Consider the following 19,262-nt stretch of genomic DNA (forward strand, 5'->3'; position numbering starts at 1 on the left):
ACTATCAGTGTAGTAAACAAATGTAATGACTCACACAAGCATGAGGAACACCAAACTACTGAACTAGCCAGTTCCTGGACCGCTGACAGTGTGGCTCCACATTAGGGCAGTACAACCTTGCAGCTGTGCTATGTCCCATTGGACAGATGTACTATAGTGACAGTCCCGTCAGCACTGCCTGGATGTCACTACACCTTTAACAGAATTACAAAAAAACTTCTGATAGGGCAAGACTTGTGTTTTTGTGTCTGTGGAGATGAACCATTCTCCTGGAGTGATAAAGCTTTTCTCCTTTCTCTTAATTTGTGTGCCCAGAAAATGCCACTAAACCACTCATATTAAAAACACATATACATAAAAACACAAAAACTGTAAGGAAAAATAGTGCAATGATTTACTGTGACAGTATGTCATGGTGAAGGATGCCTCCACTTCTAAAATACATCTTCAGGAGAGAGGAGGCCTGCCAGAGGAGTTAGAGGAAAGGATGCACGTCTGTGTATAACAGAGGTACAGCACACAGCTGGAAAAACACAGACCATGGTTGGGATGACTTACAAACAATTACTATTTTATCTTTAAGGTGATGCCCCTGTGTTTGTGTGTGATCATTTTTTAAAGTTTTAATGTTTTAAGTATATCTTGTAACATTTGCTCAAGTTGTGAATTTATTTAACTAACTACTATCGAAGCCCGAACCTGGGAGAGCCGAATAATGCTGACAAAACCTTTCCTTACTAACCACACAGACGTTAGATGTAACACAACTGAATTTCACATTCCCATTAACACATTGAAGCCTACAAAGCAGTAGGTCCGACCTCTATGGAGTGTCTAAGAAAACCTGCGGCAACAAGTGAAGACTGGAATGATCAGAGAAAAGTGATTTTGTGAGCTGGAAAGATGTGACTTTGTCAGGGATTAGACTTCGGCTCGGTTCGGGTCAACTCGGTTCTAAACCAGTCGACAATCCGGAAGTGTAGTTTTGTGCAATCAAAAGAAAAATGCCATCAACACACATGGGAGGTAGTGGTCTGTGGAGTAAGTGAAGCCCCTGGCTGCAGGGACACAGAGAAGCGCTTCCCTCTGCAAAGTTTCTCCGTGGAGCACAGACCGCTAGCAGTCTGCCCCCTGCTGCGGAGCAGACGCTGTAGCCGGCTAACATAGACAGCTGCTGGCGCTGGATACGGGAACGAGGCCGGGAAGATGACGGAACAGGAGGCGGATAAGGTGCAGAAAGTGATACTGGGGCCTCTGTGAACCCACTCAGAAATGTGCTGCTTAATGTCACGCCATAAGAAATAAGAGGGGCTCGACTAGCTAACGTCAGCTAGCTCGCCAGCTAGCCGGTTAGTGCTGCTGCTCGATGAGGCTCAGTTCATTTGGAAATGCAAGCCTCATTTAGCGGGCCAGCACGGCATGAGAGAGGTGAGTGACCCTGGATCCTGCCGCTGCATCCTGTTGTTGACTGGGGCGGCTGTTCAGCTAAAAAGCTGTCATTGTGGCTATTTGGCGTTAGCCGGCTTGCTAACAGCACGTCAGCGCAAGTGAACTGGTTAGCTGGCCGTGAGGATGATCGGTATGTGTGTGATGCTCAGAGACCGCTGTAGAGGGGACAGACACTGGGCACGGCCCTGCTGCATTTAACACACACCGCGTCCTGTGCTTGAACTCAGCTTCAGCGACACTGGGCATATGAAGCGAACAGTTCAGCGACACAGACGGCTGCTGTGTGCAGAGTGGACGAGTCAGCTGAAAGCAGAACAACAAGTTTGTAGTGTTGGCAAACTAAGAGGCGTCGGCTGCCCTCCCAGTCCTTCCCTGCCAGCCCCCAGTTCACAGGAATCATGTGAGGCGGACACCGGTAAGCCCGGTCCGTGTCCGTTACTTCAGTAGGTTCGTGCCGCAGGCTGCTCTCTGTCATCCTACCAGTCAGCTCCACGTCGGCTGGCGGAGGGAGGAGGGGATTCACCGAGACTTTCAGCTGGTACACTTTGTGACAGGAGCAACAGTTTTTCTTCTGCTCGGCTCCTCTTGTCAGCTTAAAGCCCTGCATGACTGAACAGGACCACGACTTCAGGTACAGTTGGCAGTGAGTTTAACTTGCTGGGCTAAGTCTCCCTGACCAGTTTGTGTTTGTCTGTTCTCTCAAATTTGAGGCTTTTTTCATTTCAGTTGAGCTGATGATGTCTGACACTGTCCGGGACTGTTGACCCTTTCTTTAATAAGCTGTCTTTTGCAAATAATCAAGCTGCTTGATATATCAAACACAGAGAGGGAGTCATCTGAGAAGTAGTCTCATGAATATTTAGCATAGGTAAACTTACAGAGATCATTATTATAGGAATCAAAAATACTCATAGCTATCTAATGTCACAGTGCTGTTAAAAGTACCTAGTACATGATTGAAAGCTTCAGATTGCAATGGTGAAGAGTCAGAGAGACAAACCTTACCTTTAACCCCATTCTCAAGTCCACACAGCATTGAACTCTAAATTGGTTTGTTTTGCATATAGGTGGGCGTCTTTGATCGAGTTTTCCTTAGCAAACTGTTTTCATACACAAGTTCTTGACAGTATTGCAAGATTGAGGCAGAGACATGTCTTGATGCATGTTCAAATCCCCAAAAATGCATTCTGTTCATCTGGATTTAGGAGAAACGTTTCGTCACTCATCCAAGAAGACTGGTGGTTCAGTCCCGGGCTGCTCTAGTCGTCAGTCTGCATGTCAAATGTCCCCGGGCAAGATACTGAACCCCAAGTTGCTCTCTGATGAAGTATGAATGTTTGTAAAAATATAAAATAGAAAGTGCTTGTGTGAATAGGTGAATAAGGACCGCTGTATAAAGTACTTTGGCTGCTCGAGTGTAGTAGCAAAGCACTATATTAGAACCAGTCTACTCCATTACAGGCTGGTTTTCAGCTCTAGTCCCAGGCAGATGGACAACTTTTAAAAAGCTATAAACACAAATGTATTTAACAATGGCTTAATCACTATTACAGATAATCACAACTAACGTATATTCCTGTACAATGTTAAAATTTAGTTAGTACTAACTAGCTGGAAGCCAAAATCGACTTTTAATCTCGATCCAGCTGTCTCCAGCTGTTGTATTCTCACACGCACCTTGGTCATAAAACGTTAGGGTTGCTGTGCATGTTTGAAAAGTGTTGTATTGCTTTATACAGTTAAAGCAAAACTAAATTGAAATGAAATAAATATAAATGTTACTGAAGGAAATAAGATAAGTGAAACATGAGAGAAGTTTACATTAGTCAATTAATACACTCATTTTCCAATTTCATGAGAGATTTGCATGAATAGTTTTTATTTCCAGAACATGTTTTACATGAAGTATTCTTTGCACAGTTTGATATTACACCTCTCATTTTATTGTCACTACAATATAATCTGACATTCATCTTTTTCCAATTAAAGTTGCCATACACAGAAGACCAAGCGCCTCAAGGTGCTTTACGTTGTAGGGCAAAAACCTACAGTACTGTAAAGTATAATCCCCAAATATTGTGAGACTATTTTAAGCTCTATAGAGGGCTGTCACTGCATTCTGTCGTGTTTTTATATGTCACGTAGCTGACATCTATCACTATAGCCGTCTTACTCTGCTTGTCCACCGCTACTATTTCTGGTTGGTTAGCCACCACCAGTTTTTCCGTCTGTATCTGGAAGTCCCACAGGATCCTAGCTCAGTCATTCTTGACCACTCTAGGGGGCGTCTCCTATTTTGACCTCGGGACCTCCAGGGGTTTCCATGCTTCTGACACTCACTAGTTCCCAGCCTCCTTCCTTCCGCCTAGCACACAGTCTCAGGGTTCTGGACTTGGGGTGAAACCCTCCATGTATGGAGGAGGAGCTTTCTTGTCTTGATGTCAGTAGCTTCTATCTCCTCCTTTGGCCAGGATATTATCCCAGCAGGGGGTACCTGATCATGGGCAGGGCGTAGGTGTTGATAGCCCGGATCTTGTCCTTCCCATTCAGCTGACTCCTCAGGACTTGCCTTACTCTCTGCCTGTGGGATTCACAGGTACTTGTAGCTGTCCTCAACGTCTGCAATGTTGCCTTCTGGTAGTGCGGTCCCCTTACTTCTGACTACCTTCCCTCTTTTTGTTACCATCTTCTCCAGTCTGAACGACATTCCGATGTCATTGCTGGTAGATCCTGGTGGTGTGGATCAGTGATCGTTCACTCCTGGCATACATCTTGATGTCATCCATGTAGACGAGGTGGCTGATGATGGTGGCTTGCTCCATTCCGTAGTCGGTATCCGTAGCTGATGGTTACTTGATGGTTACTTGTGCTACTGGCTTGAAGTTGGCTTCTAGTGTTGTTCGAAACATCCCCATTGAGTTCCTGATGAAGCATCCTGTCATAGACTTTCCCAGGGAGGCTAATGAGCGTGATCCCCATCATAGTTGGAGCACACCCTCAGGTCCCCCTTCTTGAAGACGGGAACCACTACCCCGGTCTGCCAATCCAGAGGTACCACCCCAGATCTCAACGCAACATTGCAAAGACATGTCAACCGAAACCTTACAACATCCAGAGCCATGAGGACCTCAGGGTGAACCTCATCCACCCCAGGGGCCATGCCACCATGGTGTTGTTTAACTGCCTTAGTGACCTCACCCCCAGTAATGCTTAGGTCATCCCCAGACTCTGCTTCCTCTACGGAAGACGTCTCAGTGGGATTAAGGAGGTCCTCCGAGTATTCCAACCACCGACAATATCATCAGTTGAAGTCAGCAGCACTTCACCCGCGCTGTACACATTGTCGGTTGAGCACCGCTTTCCAAAGTTGTTTTTCCTTGGCTTCACCAAACTCCCACCTGAATTTTTGTTTCAGCCATTGTCTGGCTTGGTCTGCCAGTACCCATTGGCTGCCTCCAATGTCCCAAAGGCTAATTAAGCTCAGTAGGAGTCCTTGTTCAGCCTGATGCCTCCTTTCACCTCCAGTGTCCAGCAGCTGGTTCGGGGGTTACTACCATGACAAGCACCAACCACCTTGCAGCCACAGCTCAGTGCAGCAGCCTCAGTCCATTTGGACTCAATGTCCCCAGTCTCACTCGGGATATTGTTGAAGCAGCTTCAACAATATTCCGTGAGAGTTCTTCTTGTACACCGGGACCTCTGTTAGGTGTTCCCAGTGTACCCTCACTATACATTTTGGGGCACCAGGTCTGTCCAGCATACTCCCCCTGCCACCTGATCCCAAAGAGAGGACTCCAAGAAGCCCGGGTACTCTGAACTGTTGTTTGGCGCATAAGTGCAGACGACAGTCAAGACCCATTCCCCGATCCAGAGGCGCAGGGAACAAACCTTTTCGTTCTCTGGGAAAAACCCCAATGTAAAGGCATCAAGCCGACGTGATGCCAGGATACCCACGCCAGCTTGCTGCTTCTCACCAAGGGCAAGTCCATGCTGGGGCCGAGTTCAGCCCTGCTTCTGGAGACTGGTTCCAGAGCCTAAGCTGTGCATTGAAGTAAACTCGACTGTGTCTAGCCAGTACCTCTCAATGTCATGCACTAGCTCAGGCTCCTTCCCCATCAGACGGGTGACGTCCCCATTTCCAGCCTCGGTAGCCAGGAATTGATCCTCCAGGGTCCCTGCCCTTGGTTGCTGCTTGACACACAATACACCCAACCTCTACGGGGCCTCCTGCTTTTTGCCTGTTAGAAAATATTACAACCGTTCAATCATAAAGAATCAAACAATAAATGACAGTTTAAGAAACTGGTCTTCAGTAACTATAGTTTTTTTTCATCTTGAAAATCAGTATTGCTCACTAAAGGGGGAAAATCCAGTATAATATAAAGTGAATAGAAGAGTCTGTTGTGTTGTACTGTGGTAAGTTTGGATCTGTTGACAGAGTGCACATGGCCACTAACCATAACCATTTCTCACTCTGCAGGCATGACACTGTGGGGTAAACTGAGAATGTGACAGTAATGGGTAGCACCTTTACCTACCCACCTCTCTGCTACCTTAGAGAACTGGCTTCATCCTGTCAGAGCACAGGCTTATGTTTGTCAGTGCTAATTGGTTTAGGTGTTTCTAATGCTAAGAAGTGACCTTCATTCACTCGCTCACTTACTTACTAAATTTATCCCTCTGTTACTTTGAAATAACAGAGAAAGCTTGTCAACATTCAGGTTTATTGGACTGGACATTTAGTTTTAGATGTCTTTAATTTATGAATACTGTTTGTGTCCAGTTGAAGTTGTGTACAGGTCAGTTTCACATGTTGACAGCCCCTAAAACATCAGTTTAGCCAGACCCTCGGTGTGACCACTCTGTCCTGCCAGAGGCCTTTACTATCAGTTCTTACCGGGGTATATCACCATGATAACATGCTGCAATCCTCATCTGCCCTGGAGCAAGCTGTGTTCCAGGTTAGAGATCAACAGGCATGAAATCTCTGCCTACTGACTAGTGAAGTCTACGGAAAATAGCATCACCGTTCCTGGAAGATCCCTCACACCTCTGCAAACTGAGTAGTAGGTCTGTCTAAGGTTTTCTGATTTAAGTCACCTTAAAACTACATGATTGTGTCCTTTGCTCATATTGCAAGAATCTAAAAGAAGAGCTTGTTTTGAAGGGTTTTTTTCCCACTAGGGCAGGGCAGTATGGCCAAAAATATTTATCACGATATACATTTGAAAATTTGCCATAACGATATAACTGACGATATAATTGATGCGAGACAAAATACTTTACAACTCCACAACTTTATTAGTGCAAAGAAACCCCATCAATGTATTTTCACTGAAACAAGCAGCTGTTTTTTATGTGCATCAAAGTTATATAAAAATTTAACAGTGCAAATGCAAATTCTTTGCTGACAGTTTAACCAAAAGGCATTTCCAGTGGAAACTGGCCGACATATCCTCAGCATAACCATGTATAATATCCACAAAACTTAAAAAGAGGTTATACACACACAATACGGTAATATTATGTTGAAGCACAGTACGTATCACTCCGTGAGGCTCCTGCCTATGATAGCCGTAATGCTCCGGTATTTGGTTTGTTGTGTATCTGACGGACGAAAGTGGGGCCAGTTCCTCAACCCCGGAAGCTGCAGCATTTTTACAAACCAGTTCTGGTTCATCTGTTTCATTCAACGATCCGCTTTCGCCCTTCTCATTCTCCATCGCCGCCATGCTTTTTCCGCCATGTGCGTATGAAAGCAAAGGCACTGTGCATGCGCGTTTTACCCATATTCTATTGTGATATTTCATTTTCTTATCATTGCCTAACGTTATACCGGTATTACCGTGAAAGGTATGATATGGCCCAACCCTATTTCCCACCATCTTCCTGTATCCTCAGCAGTGACACCAACCCTCTGCATGCCCTAGTTGACTCTTCCACTGGACGAGGAATTGTCTTGATCTTGTTGTGGGTTTAACTGACAGTATAGCTGCTTTTGTTTTACAGAGGAGACACATATACAGTACACTTATGAAATTCTCAAATGACCTACAGTCACCAAGCTGAATGTTTCCCTTCTCTTTTTTCAGGATGGTGGAAGGATAACATTCAAGGAGTTGCACTCCCTCCACCCAAAGTGACCTGTCTTCTCCTTTTGTCCACTTTCACCTGCAGTCCGTTTTGCTAGCTGCAAGCTTGCTGACCTGACCTTATGGGATTTCATAGACTGCATGTGTTCCACAGTAACATCATGTAAATTCCTTTTAAATTAGACATTCTTATAGCAGACACCCTCCTCACTGAAGGACCGAATGAAATAAGTACAGAGTGGTGGGATATTAACTCCCTGCACATCCAAAATAGTCACCTTGGTCTGTAGGATTCATACTGGTATCGCTTGTTCCTTATCAACCCCACCCCTTTTCTAGTGTTATTGGGCCATGGTTCGCAAGAAAAGCTCTTTTATACTATGCGGTGCTTTCCTGTTTGTCGCCTGGAATGCTTTGCTTCTACTTTACCTTTGGGGTCGCCCTCCCATGGGCCACCTAGGAGAAGGCGGTGGAGCTGAACCAGGAGGAAAGGAGGAGTGGGGCATGGTCAGAGGTAAAGGAGGTCGAGTTAACCTTGCTGGGGAGGTCATCCGACTGGCCGAGGAGGTTGAAATTCAACTTGACACCCAGAAAAAGCTATTAAAGCAAATTGAAAGTCACAGGGCAGTGTGGGCTCAGCAGAAGGAGATTGGGAAGAAGCAAACTGATAATATCAAAGAAGTAAATCAGATTGTTGACCAGCAGCAGAATAATCCAGTTCCTCTCATAAATGATGTGTATGTTGGGGACCAAGGTGAAATAAAACACACACAGAGGTCTGTTGCTACAGTAGCTGCAGGCTCCAATATAGAACGGCATCAGGCCACTGATGTAAAGGAAGAGGTTGCTGAGGACAATAAAGTAACAGCTTCTGTTTCTGGTCCACAAGTCATCATTCCCATTCTGGTTATTGCCTGTGACAGAGTGACAGTAAAGCGGAGTCTTGACAAACTGATACAGTACCGCCCTTCTCAAGAACTGTATCCAATCATTGTCAGCCAAGACTGTGGCCATGCTGAGACGGCTCGTGTGATTGGCTCATACGGAGAAAAAGTAACGCACATAAGCCAACCAGACCTGTCGGACATCAGAGTCCGGCCAGAGCACAGGAAGTTCCAGGGGTACTACAAAATCGCCCGACATTACCGCTGGGCACTCAACCAAGTATTTCACACATTCTCGCAGTCTACTGTGGTCATTGTGGAGGATGACTTGGAGGTGAGTGCTCTCAGACATCCACATTATTGTCATGGTATTGATGATGAGTGTTTTGATGCATGCTCAATCATCCAGGTAAGTAAATCTCCAAAAGTTGATTCTGTTCATCTGGACGTAGCGTTTTGTGGGAGAAACGTTTCGTCATCATCCAGTTGACTTCTTCAGTCTCAGCTGACTGCAGGTTTCAATCTTATAAACAGTACATTTGCATAATGACTGAAACCAGCCCAGTGAAGGGACAATGGGCTGTGAGGTCAGTTCCTTAATCTTAATTATGCAAACTCTCATTGATCAACAGCCACTGACCTGTAGGTGTAAATAGACTGCAGAGTCCTGGCATGCGGATGGCACAACACAGAAGAGCTACCTCGTCAGGCCAGGACTCTGCAGTCTATTTACACCTACAGGCCAGTGGACACTCTTTCAATGATGAGGATGTACACATCCTGGACAGGGAGGAACGCTGGTTTGAGGGCGGAGTCAAGGAGGCCATTTACGTGAAAAGGGAAAGACCATCTCTGAATGGAGGAGGGGGCCTAAGGGTGCATCTGTCACCATCTTACAATGCTGTGATTGCAGCCATTCCCCAACTCTCTGTGAATGGGACTCATGGACATTGATCAGTGAGTTTTGGTCAGTGGTTGTTGATCAATGTGCATGAGAATTTGCATAATTATGATTAAGGAACTGACCTCCCAGCCCATTGTTCCTTCAGTGGGCTGGTTTCAGTCATTATGCAAATGTACTGTTTATAAGATTGGGGAAACCTGCAGTCAGCTGAGACTGAAGAAGTCACTTGGATGAGTGACGAAATGTTTCTCCCACAAAACGCTACGTCCAGATGAACAGAATCAACTTTTGGAGATGATGAGTGTTATTTTGCTGTGATTGTATCATTTTAGCAGCAAAGACTTCAGTAGACTTGTCATCCTCTTTTGGCTAGTCCCTTTATTAGGGGTCACCACAGTGAATGATCTGTGGCATATGCTAGTTATAACCATGGTCGCACCCCAAAACCCATATTTGATTTAAATGTGACAGATAAAACTCTAAGCGTTTCATCCTTGTGCACTTCTGAGCAGCTTATAGAGCATCTACTGTGTACATTTTACACAGTGTCTCGATCTTTTTGGAATCGAGGGTTATATTTACATGACTGCTCAGAACCTCAGGTGGGAAACAACTTGGTATATCCTATTTCTAATGTTGTTCCTTTATATTTTTACTGGTGCCACTTGTGCCTAATTGAATTTGTTGTCCATAAGCACACAGTGGTCTAAGTATGACCGCACTTAAGTGATCAGAGAGTTTCTGTATAGAAGAGTGATCTAAAATCTCTCCTGAGATGTGTGTAAACCTGGTGACCAACTACAAGAAACGTCTTACCGCTGTGCTTGCCAACAAGGGATTCTCCCTCAAGCGTTAAGTCATGTTTGCTTGGGGATCAAATGCTTATTTCACTCGATGGCATGCAACTCATTTGATGGCTTTTATGTCATTTTTGTTTGATATTCTGCCTCTCTCCGGTAAAAATGAAACTAGCATAGAAATTTCTACTGTTCTACAGAATTATTACCAGCTCTGTGCACGCTGTTGATCCGTGGAGTGTTCTCAGTTTTTCACACATTGTTTTTGCATTTTGGTTCAGTTTTAGTTAAATAAATCATGACACTATGTAGTATGTCGTGGTATGTGTTGTTGTATTTATCCAATCGTAAGGCCTGCTAAGAACTTCTTTCTTAAGAATTGACCGCTTTAAAGTACAAATCCGTTCTGAAGTTCAGAAGTAAAAAGCTTCGTGTGACACAGAAAAGTTGTGGTAAAAAGAGGCTCTGCAGTTACAGCAGTATAAAGTAATTTCAACCAGCAGCTCTGGAGAAACTGAGCCCTGGGGAAAAATCTGGCTTTACTTATGTAGCTGGTATCGACCAGTTTGCTCTTTTCATGTTTCTGGCAGGTCGTGGAATGAGTCTGTGTTTTGCTGAATGCTTTGTCTTTAACAATAAAGAGTTTAAGTAAATGGATCTTTTACACTTGCTGTAACACACCACTGGATTACTACACACTGTATGTGCGGCAGGTATTGTTCAGATTTTAGTGTTTTGTGGACTTTTCTGTTTAATAATAGACCTCAGGTGAATATGAATGATCAGGAATGATGCTGTGGTCCCAGGCTGGTCTCAAAGCAGAGACCCTTGTTCCTCTAGGACTCCCCCCATTAAAATCTGCTTTAGTTGTTTTGTGGGGCAGGGAAACTATTTACATAACCATGTGATGTCTGAGGCAGCCCAGTTACTGATCTTTGTACACGGGATAGGGAAAGAGTTGGAGGTTAAGGTGGAACTGGGACTGGAAGATCATGAACGCAGCTGCATGCTCAGATAGGTTGGGGGTGAAATGGGACAAAAAGACTGTGTGTGTGTGTGTGTGTGTGTGTGTGTGTGTGTGTGTGTGTGTGTGTGTGTGTGTCAGTCAGTCCAGTCACTGAGTGTTCAAGAGTCTGACGGCCTGGGGGAAGAAACTGTTCCTCAGTCTGGCAGTGAGGGGCAGGATGCTCTGGTACCTCTTTCCAGAAGGCAGCAGGGTGAAGAGTGTGTGTGAGGGGTGTGTGGGGTCCTCCACAATGCTGGTGGCTCTGCGGATGCAGTGGGTGTTATACGTGTCCGTGATGGAGGGAAGAGAGGGTCCAGTGATCTTCTCGGCTGTTCTCACTATCACATTGTACGGTATTGCAATCTGATACGGTGCAGTTACCATACCAGACAGTGATGCAGCTGCTCAGGATGCTCTCGCTAGTCTCTCTGTAGAAGGTGGTGAGAATGGATGGAAGGAGATGGGCTTTCCATGCTGAGGGACCAGGAGAGGTTCTCTGCCAGGTGGACACCAAGGAATTTGGTGCTCTTGACGACCTCCACAGAGGATCCATTAATGTTAAGTGGGCAGTGATCTCTCCGTGCTCTCATGAAGTCAACAATCATCTCCTTTGTTTTGTCCACACTCAGAGACAGATTGTTGACTCTACACCAGTCTGTTAGCTGTTGCACCTCCTCTCTGTATGCTGACTCGTCGTTCTTGCTTCAGTTTTCCAATCAGGTGCTGAGGAATGATTGTGCTGAATGCTGAACTGAAGTCTATGAACAGCATTTATACATATGTGTCCTTAATGTCTCCATGGTGTGCATTATGCACATACCAACCCAACAGACAGGCACACCTCTACTGCATGAAGATCACGAAAGTGACCAGAGCAGTATAGGCAAGGTACATCATGACAGGATCAAGTCTTCTGCCATGGAGCAATCAAACCTTTGTTAGTCGGCTGCAGGTAGCCTCGTTCTACTAAACACTAATCAGAATGCTTGATCTTGAATAAACTGAACGCTAATCAGTTTAGGGTTTGTTTGTTTTTTAGTTTTTTGTAGAATTATTAAGGACCTCATGTAGGACATTCAAGCATGAGACATTATGCAAGAATTACAATCAAAAAGTTGTAGGACTGCAACCATGAAAATCAACTGATTTAAGAAGCCACAGAAATCAGTCCTGAAGTGAACATCAAGATCTTCTCAGATGGCAAAGCAAAAAGTGAATGCTCGACTTCTAGCAGGGCAGAAGGAGGAAAACACAGAGCTCTCTGACAGCAGCTGGATTTTTTCCTCTGTTCTTTTCCCCCGAAAAAACTATTAACATGGAGGAAGGGAAAATGTAAATGTCACATGTTGCATGTAAACTACAAACCAATAACAGCATTTGTAGGGTAACGCTGGGAATGAAAATGATGGGACTCAGCTCCCTGCTTCAGCTTTTGTCTGCTGTATTTGTTGGCTTGTTTATGCTGCAGTACTTTCACAAATATGAATCTACAAAGCCAGAACATACACTGTCGTTCACTAGAATACCCTTTTCAGGCCCGTTCGTTTTGTGGTGAGCAAACATTTAAATGGTTTCAGGTTGAACAGTAGTAGTTGTTGTTGGCTAACAGACTAGAAGAACAAAGGACATTTGGATTGGCATCTCATCATCAGAGAAGAACAGATAGTAAAACAATGTCTAATAAATAATACCTGGATCGTTACACTTGAGACAGTGATTATGTGTTTAAAGCAGCAGAATTACTCTTCATCTGTCCTCTCTTTCAGGTCGCACCTGACTTCTTCGAGTATTTCCGAGCCCTGTATCCAATCTTGCGTTCTGACCCAACCCTGTGGTGCGTTTCTGCCTGGAACGATAATGGCAGAGACGCCTTGGTGGATTCGTCCAAAGCTGATCTCCTCTACAGAACAGACTTCTTCCCTGGTCTGGGCTGGATGCTGCTGAAAGAGATGTGGGATGAACTGGAGCCCAAATGGCCATCGGCCTTCTGGGACGACTGGATGCGTCAGCCGGAACAGCGCAACGGCCGCTCCTGCATTCGGCCAGAAATCTCTCGGACTATCACCTTTGGCCGGAAAGGTGTGAGCTTAGGTCAATTCTTTGACCAGTACCTTCGTTATATTAAGCTAAACACTGAATTTGTGCCTTTTACCAAACTGGATTTGTCTTATTTGCTAAAAGAGAAGTATGAGGAAAAGTTTATTAAAGAGGTTTATAGCGCCCCACTGGTAAAGATTGAGGATCTGCAACAAGGGGGCAGTTTAAGAGGACCTGGGCCGTACAGGGTGCAGTACTCCACCAGGGACAGTTTTAAAGTCTTTGCTCGAAATCTGGGAGTAATGGATGACTTAAAATCAGGAGTTCCTCGTACAGGTTACAGAGGTGTGGTCAACTTCCTGTACCGTGGTCGAAGGGTGTTCTTAGCTCCACCAGAGGGCTGGTCGCAGTATGACACCAGCTGGAGCTGAGAAACCCAGACGTGGTCCAAATGGTGTTGAAGAGGGGACAGAGCCTTAATCAGAGGAACACCCTCTCAGACCAAAGAATACGGTGGACGCAGGAGTTCAAAGTTAAACGTGGAGCTGGAAGGCCGAGCTTCTAAAACTGACGCTCATTGAGGATCGGCACGCGTGGGCCGCACAGACTTCAGAGCGGTCCCACTTTGGCTGAAGCCATTCCATCCTTAAACTAAACGGCTGCTGTCGGCGTGCCTTGCTTTCTGGGCTCATTTTGTTTGGTGTATTCTCTCTTCTTGTGACAAACTGGCCAAATATAGACTTGACATCACTTTCAGATGTTTGCAGCAGCTACTAGTAATCATGTCATTATCAACAGTGTGAGTGATGGTACACTGCAGTGGAGCCTGACAGGTATTGGATCAATGCAGTTTTGTTTTTTGGTGGGTCTTAGTTTTGGCTAGTCTGTGATGCAGAAAGAGTAAGCACCACTCTGCTAGATAAACTATGATAACACATTTGTAATGACTCCCCAAGCATTTTGCTATGAACATTATCAATTTGCACATACTAGACAAAAAGTAAGCAGATACTGTGAAATCCTAGAATCAGTCAGACTGCACTGAAAGCAAGCACACTAATCACCTTTCACACCTGGGAGAAAGAAGTGTCCTATGTAACACCTTCTTATCCACCTCTTGGCTTCTGTAACGCTTCTAGAAGGCATCACGCATTAGATCGTATATAAAAGATGGACACACTGAAGCCTCGAGCTGACCATTTTAAACATCAGCTGAACAAAGTGAGGGGTCAATCTGACTGTGCAGTGTTTCCCTCCACCTTCCTCCAGCTCACCGATGTGACTACAGAGACAAAAGCAGGGAAAAATGATTTGTGACCATTAACCGATTGAAGTAAATAAACACAGCTTCAATTGTTTTTACTTCTTTCCCCTTGATTTCTGGGCTGGAGATCTTGCTGAGAAACTGAGGACCAATGCAGGCTCATGTGAAAATCAAAAGGTAACCCAACAAGTAAAGCATGCTGTGATTTATCCTCCTCAGAATCATCAGGAAGGTTTTTACTGAGTCCTTAAATCAATAAAGAGGTTTTTCAAGTTTTTGTGCAGCTGTCCCCTGCTGGCCTTTGGAAAGAATGCAGGCAACACGTGCATCTTTTATATACAGTCTGTGGTTGTAAACAGCCCATTTTCAAAGTTTAGGGAGATCAAAACAGTAGGTTGGATTGAGGACTAACTGACAACAGTGCAGTACTTGCTTTACTGTCTCTCAGTCACGAGGCACAACATTTTTTACTGCTACAAATACAGAGGTGTGGATGCCAAAAACCAGATGTAGTCTGAAGTCTAATAACAGTAATAATAGGTTTCAGATATAAAACAAGAGTGTACGCCTGAATCTACTAAATATTGTTTCCACAAAGAATGAAGCTTTGGTGAGAAACCGCTGGTTTAATGAGGAGGTGACATTGTTAGAAGCATTTACACGGGACAAACAGCAGGTGTGTAAGTGCACGAAGTCTTCACTATCAAACCAACATAGGCAACGAGACTCCACAGAGCCCGTCATCCTGTCGAACTCTGATGAACTTGTGTGAATAATGTTAAAGTGTAGTTTGAGAAGAAAGCCCCTGTGATACCTGCCCACAAACCCTCACGTAGGTTAGTCTGTGGGGATGGTTAGTGGCTATCCTGGTTCAGAAAGCTGCTTAAATGGAGCTCTAGTCCTGCTCAAGCAGAAGTCTAATCTTAAAAAGAAAAAGACAACTTTGAGCAGACCACCTGTCACTCCAGTGTGAATCACAGCCATGCTTTACTGAAAAAACACTACATTTCAGAGAGTTACAGTATTTTTCCACCACGCTCCCTTCAGGTGTGTCAAGCTGTAGGTTTATGAAGGATGTAAAGCTGCAAATTAACTTCAAATTTCACTGACATCATGATCGCCCTGAAACAGCTTCAAACTGCAGTTTGTAGAAAAAGCAACCAGTGTTTGGTAGTTTCTGCAACAGGAAGTCTGTGAGGTAGCTACAGATGATTATCACTGTACTGTAATTAGCTTTGGGAGATTATCTACATGACTGACTGATACCCACTTCTGTATGGTGATGTGTAAAACCACTGCCTGATGTGTTTATAACTTTATTACATTACAAATAAAATCCACTATTTTGATATTTGTCCACATATTGAAGGAAATTGTCAGTTCTCATATCCATGCGTGTCCACAGTGATCATTCCTTAGTTGGAGCGTAATAGCTGCACTGACTGAAGATCACACTCAAAAGCACACAGGGCACTACACCCTATGTGACCAGACCACATCTAAAGAATGAAAAATATACAGACATTATTGTGTGTTGTGCCAAATGAGCTGTGATGAGACATCTTCGTTCAGCTTCCCCAGTTATTCAGTTGATTCATAGAGTTAAGGTGGCCGACGCGCTGTGAAAAAACCTTTGTATGCAGGACTGTCAGATACGATCGGGGCTCAAATTTAAAAGGCGCTGTTCACAAGTATACATGGTCCAAGATGTTGTCTTCAACAAGGCTTGGATTTAAAAACAAATATACAACAGATCATACTAAAATGTTGAAAGTAAAATCACAATGACTCACGAATCTAAACTCATTTTAACTCCAAATAATGATATTAAACATAAGAGATTCCTTTTGGAAATGATGGATGGGTGTGTGCTCTAGAGAAGGAATCAAACTTCCTGTCAGCAGTGAAAAATCCCACATGCATGATATTATGGGGCTCCATTTACACCTATGCCGTGAATATTGGTGAAAGCACCGTTAGTGATATGTAGAGGTTTTAAAGAAAACTGTGCTGCCATCCTGACAAGTCTGAGTGTCAGACGATAACAAACACATTGTGCATGTATCCCAACAGCACGAGTGTGGATGTTGATTTAAAAAAGGAGAAGATGAAGAATAAAGGAGACCTTACCAGGCAAACGTTATTAATCCACAGCAGTAAACAGTGCCTTTCTACTGTTAGTACTAAACTACCTCTGGTACTTCCACTCACACCTAGAAAACCAGATAACTTGAATTATATATTAACAAATACCAACATTAGAAACTTAAATAATATCATACAAAGTCTATTCTGAATCATTCCTGCAGAGGGAGCTGTGGCCCTGCTTTCTTCCTTTCAATAAGCACAGGCTTGGGTAAATATCTGCTGTTGGACATGCCAGGTTTTATACAAACACAGTCTGCATCTTCCATCAGAGTAAAACTGCAAAGTGAATCGAAGTCCAACTGGAGCGTCCGGCTCGTTTATCGTGCTGGTTCAACTGCAGGAGCGCACACACACAGTCAGTGTTGTTAGTTTGGATGAACCTTAAAATAATTCAAGAAACGAAAGAAGACTTACTGTACGAGGAGATGTCTATCTCTTCCGGCAGCTCGCCGATGTTCACCTCGAAGCGGTCCTGGACATCATTGAGCGTGCGGGCGTCACCTTCATCAGACACAAATGTGATGGCCAGGCCTTTCGTTCCAAACCTGCCTGCTCGAGCAACCTACACCAAGACACACCAGTGCAGCTGACCACATTACTCAGTCAGGATTACAGACTACATGTACAGGTGCTTGATTACAGTACAGTTGGGCAAACTAATCACAGTACAGGATAAGTATAAGACAATATAGTATGGATTTGATAGAAGCCCTCTCCGTGTTTTTCTTTCATCATTCTGGTATAGGTTAATGTTAGTGAATAAATGCTGTCCCAGAGTATTTGATCTGCCTTTTCTATTCTGTACCCGTGTTTGTCCTATGAAGTCCTCTTTTAACAGAAGACTTCCTTCCAGCCTGGGTGCAGGACAGAGACCCTCCTTGCCACTCTTGGAATAAGCTACTACCTGCTCAGCTGATTATAACATTAATAAATGCCTCACACCTGTGTCTATCTAATAAAGAGCTCAGATTCCTCAGTATCTCCTTAAATATGTCTTTGTACATCATCCAATAAGTCACAAATATGACCTTGTGCAGCTTTCACATATATTTCTATTACTCTTTTAGCCTGTCAGGTGAACAACACATGGATAGTCTCACCCTGTGAAGGTAAGTGTCAGAGTCTTCTGGCATGTCATAATTGAAGGCAATGTTGACTCTCTCAATGTCCATCCTTCGTCCAAACAGGTTGGTGGCCACCAGGATTCGCCTCTGGAAGTCCTTGAACTGCTGGTAGCGAGACAAACTACAGAGGACAATAAGTGAAGCTTAGTCTGTGTGCCACATATCACATTGAAAGTTTCATTATGTGTGTATTGGGCTGCTGAGTTGATCAACATCCCCACAGGACTGTGCAAATGTCCCCACTCATGTCTTTACATTTTTTTCTTCCAATGACACAGACCTTCTTGGAATTTTTGAAGTCGTCTTGAGTAACAGCTCTCCAGCTTCCTGAAAGACTTTCAAAGCTTTTCTTGGACATCAGCTTTTTTTGAGTGTATTTATGGGATTTTTGGTCACCGACATCAGTCAGACACTGATGCTGGATGAGAAGGACTGGCTCGTAGTCTCCACTTTAATTTATCCCATAGGTGTTTGTGACAGGGTGCGGTTTCTGGCTCAGCTGCAGGGGAGGGGTGGAGCAGTGCTTAGAAGAGGCTGAAGGCCACAGCTGTTCCTCATTGTTCCACCTTGTCTCTCCCTATTTAAGTAGCACGCTAAGTCCATGAGTGTAGAGAGAGTGGAAGACGCAGAGACAGAGGAGGAGCTGAATGTACAGTGTTCTGTCAGGCAGAGCTAAGAACTCTGTGCAGGCCAGTCAAGTTCTTCCACATCAAAGCTGCTTATTTATATGGAGCTTGCTTTGTGGACTTGTTGATTATCTGACAGGAGGACCACAACATGTGCGTCTTCAACATTGTGTGTCTGACAAGGTGATCAGCAACATGGGCACCACAAGGGACTGTCCTCTCCCCTTTCCTCTTCACCATCTACACCACAGACCTTTTACTTTTAGATGATCCTGCAGTGGTTGGATGCATCAGTGAGGGTGATGAGTATTGGGCTGTGGTCGAGCAGGATCATCTACAACTCAGCGTGGCAAAGACCAACGGATTTAGGAGGACCAGGAAACCTGTGACCCCAGTTTCAATCCAGGGGGTCGATGTGCAGGACTGTAAATACCTCAGAGTACACCTGATAATAAATTGTAGTGGGTTAAAAACACCACTGCACTCTACAGGAAGGGCCAGAGTCGTCTCTGAGGTCTTTCAACATCTGTTGGACAACACTCAGGTGTTTCTATGAGTCTGCTGTGGCCAGTGCCATCCTCTGTGCTGTTGCATGCTGGGACAGCAGGTTGAGGGTTTCAGATGCCAACAGACATCCTGTCACTCCACTTGTACAGTTTCCTCAAATTTTTGTGAAGGACCCAATGCACACTATGCTAATATTTGTGGTCATCAATATGTATGGAAAGGATCAGGAGGTCCAACAGTGAGTGCCTACAGCCATCGGTAAAACAAGGTAGGGTGGGTGATGTTGTGGGGATGGAGCTGGACTTTAATAAGGTGGTGTCTGAGAGGCGGATGTTGTCCAAGATCAGGACAATGCTGGACCTCCCACCCACTCATGATGAGCTGGTCAGTCACTGAGAGACTAAGATTACCCATAATGCACTAC

At 44.5% G+C, this 19,262-nt stretch overlaps 2 protein-coding genes across 4 annotated transcripts in view; one reads left to right on the top strand and one right to left on the bottom strand.

Annotated features, from left to right (window-relative positions):
• The window catches only part of ddx39b (DEAD (Asp-Glu-Ala-Asp) box polypeptide 39B), a 45,911-nt gene that overhangs the window by 7,519 nt on the left and 19,130 nt on the right, over window positions 1–19,262 (bottom strand). For 2 of the 3 annotated variants that reach the window (XM_065471530.1, XM_065471531.1), the window contains exons 9-10: window positions 17,682–17,826; window positions 16,996–17,143 (exon numbers count right to left, since the gene is read on the bottom strand). In XM_065471530.1, coding sequence (XP_065327602.1) covers window positions 16,996–17,143; window positions 17,682–17,826 — 293 coding nt within the window. Of the gene's footprint in view, window positions 1–15,904; window positions 16,916–16,995; window positions 17,144–17,681; window positions 17,827–19,262 lie in introns of those variants that run through there. The other variant, XM_065471532.1, reaches the window with a different exon arrangement.
• Window positions 1,111–14,527, top strand: mgat1b (alpha-1,3-mannosyl-glycoprotein 2-beta-N-acetylglucosaminyltransferase b). The gene is made up of 3 exons (XM_065471529.1): window positions 1,111–2,080; window positions 7,542–8,759; window positions 12,899–14,527. The coding sequence occupies exons 2-3, from the start codon at window positions 7,893–7,895 to the stop codon at window positions 13,598–13,600; spliced, it is 1,569 nt and encodes a 522-aa protein (XP_065327601.1). The 5' UTR covers window positions 1,111–2,080; window positions 7,542–7,892; the 3' UTR covers window positions 13,601–14,527.

The sequence above is a fragment of the Pelmatolapia mariae genome, linkage group LG22 (genome assembly GCF_036321145.2).
Source record: "Pelmatolapia mariae isolate MD_Pm_ZW linkage group LG22, Pm_UMD_F_2, whole genome shotgun sequence".
Classification (NCBI taxonomy): Eukaryota; Metazoa; Chordata; class Actinopteri; order Cichliformes; family Cichlidae; genus Pelmatolapia; species Pelmatolapia mariae.

Bases quoted from the DNA above. Each gene is read 5' to 3' on its own strand.
- mgat1b (XM_065471529.1), top strand. From the start codon at position 7,893: ATGGTTCGCAAGAAAAGCTCTTTTATACTATGCGGTGCTTTCCTGTTT. The intron at 8,760-12,898 runs GTGAGTGCTCTC...CCTCTCTTTCAG, and splicing joins TTGTGGAGGATGACTTGGAG to GTCGCACCTGACTTCTTCGA.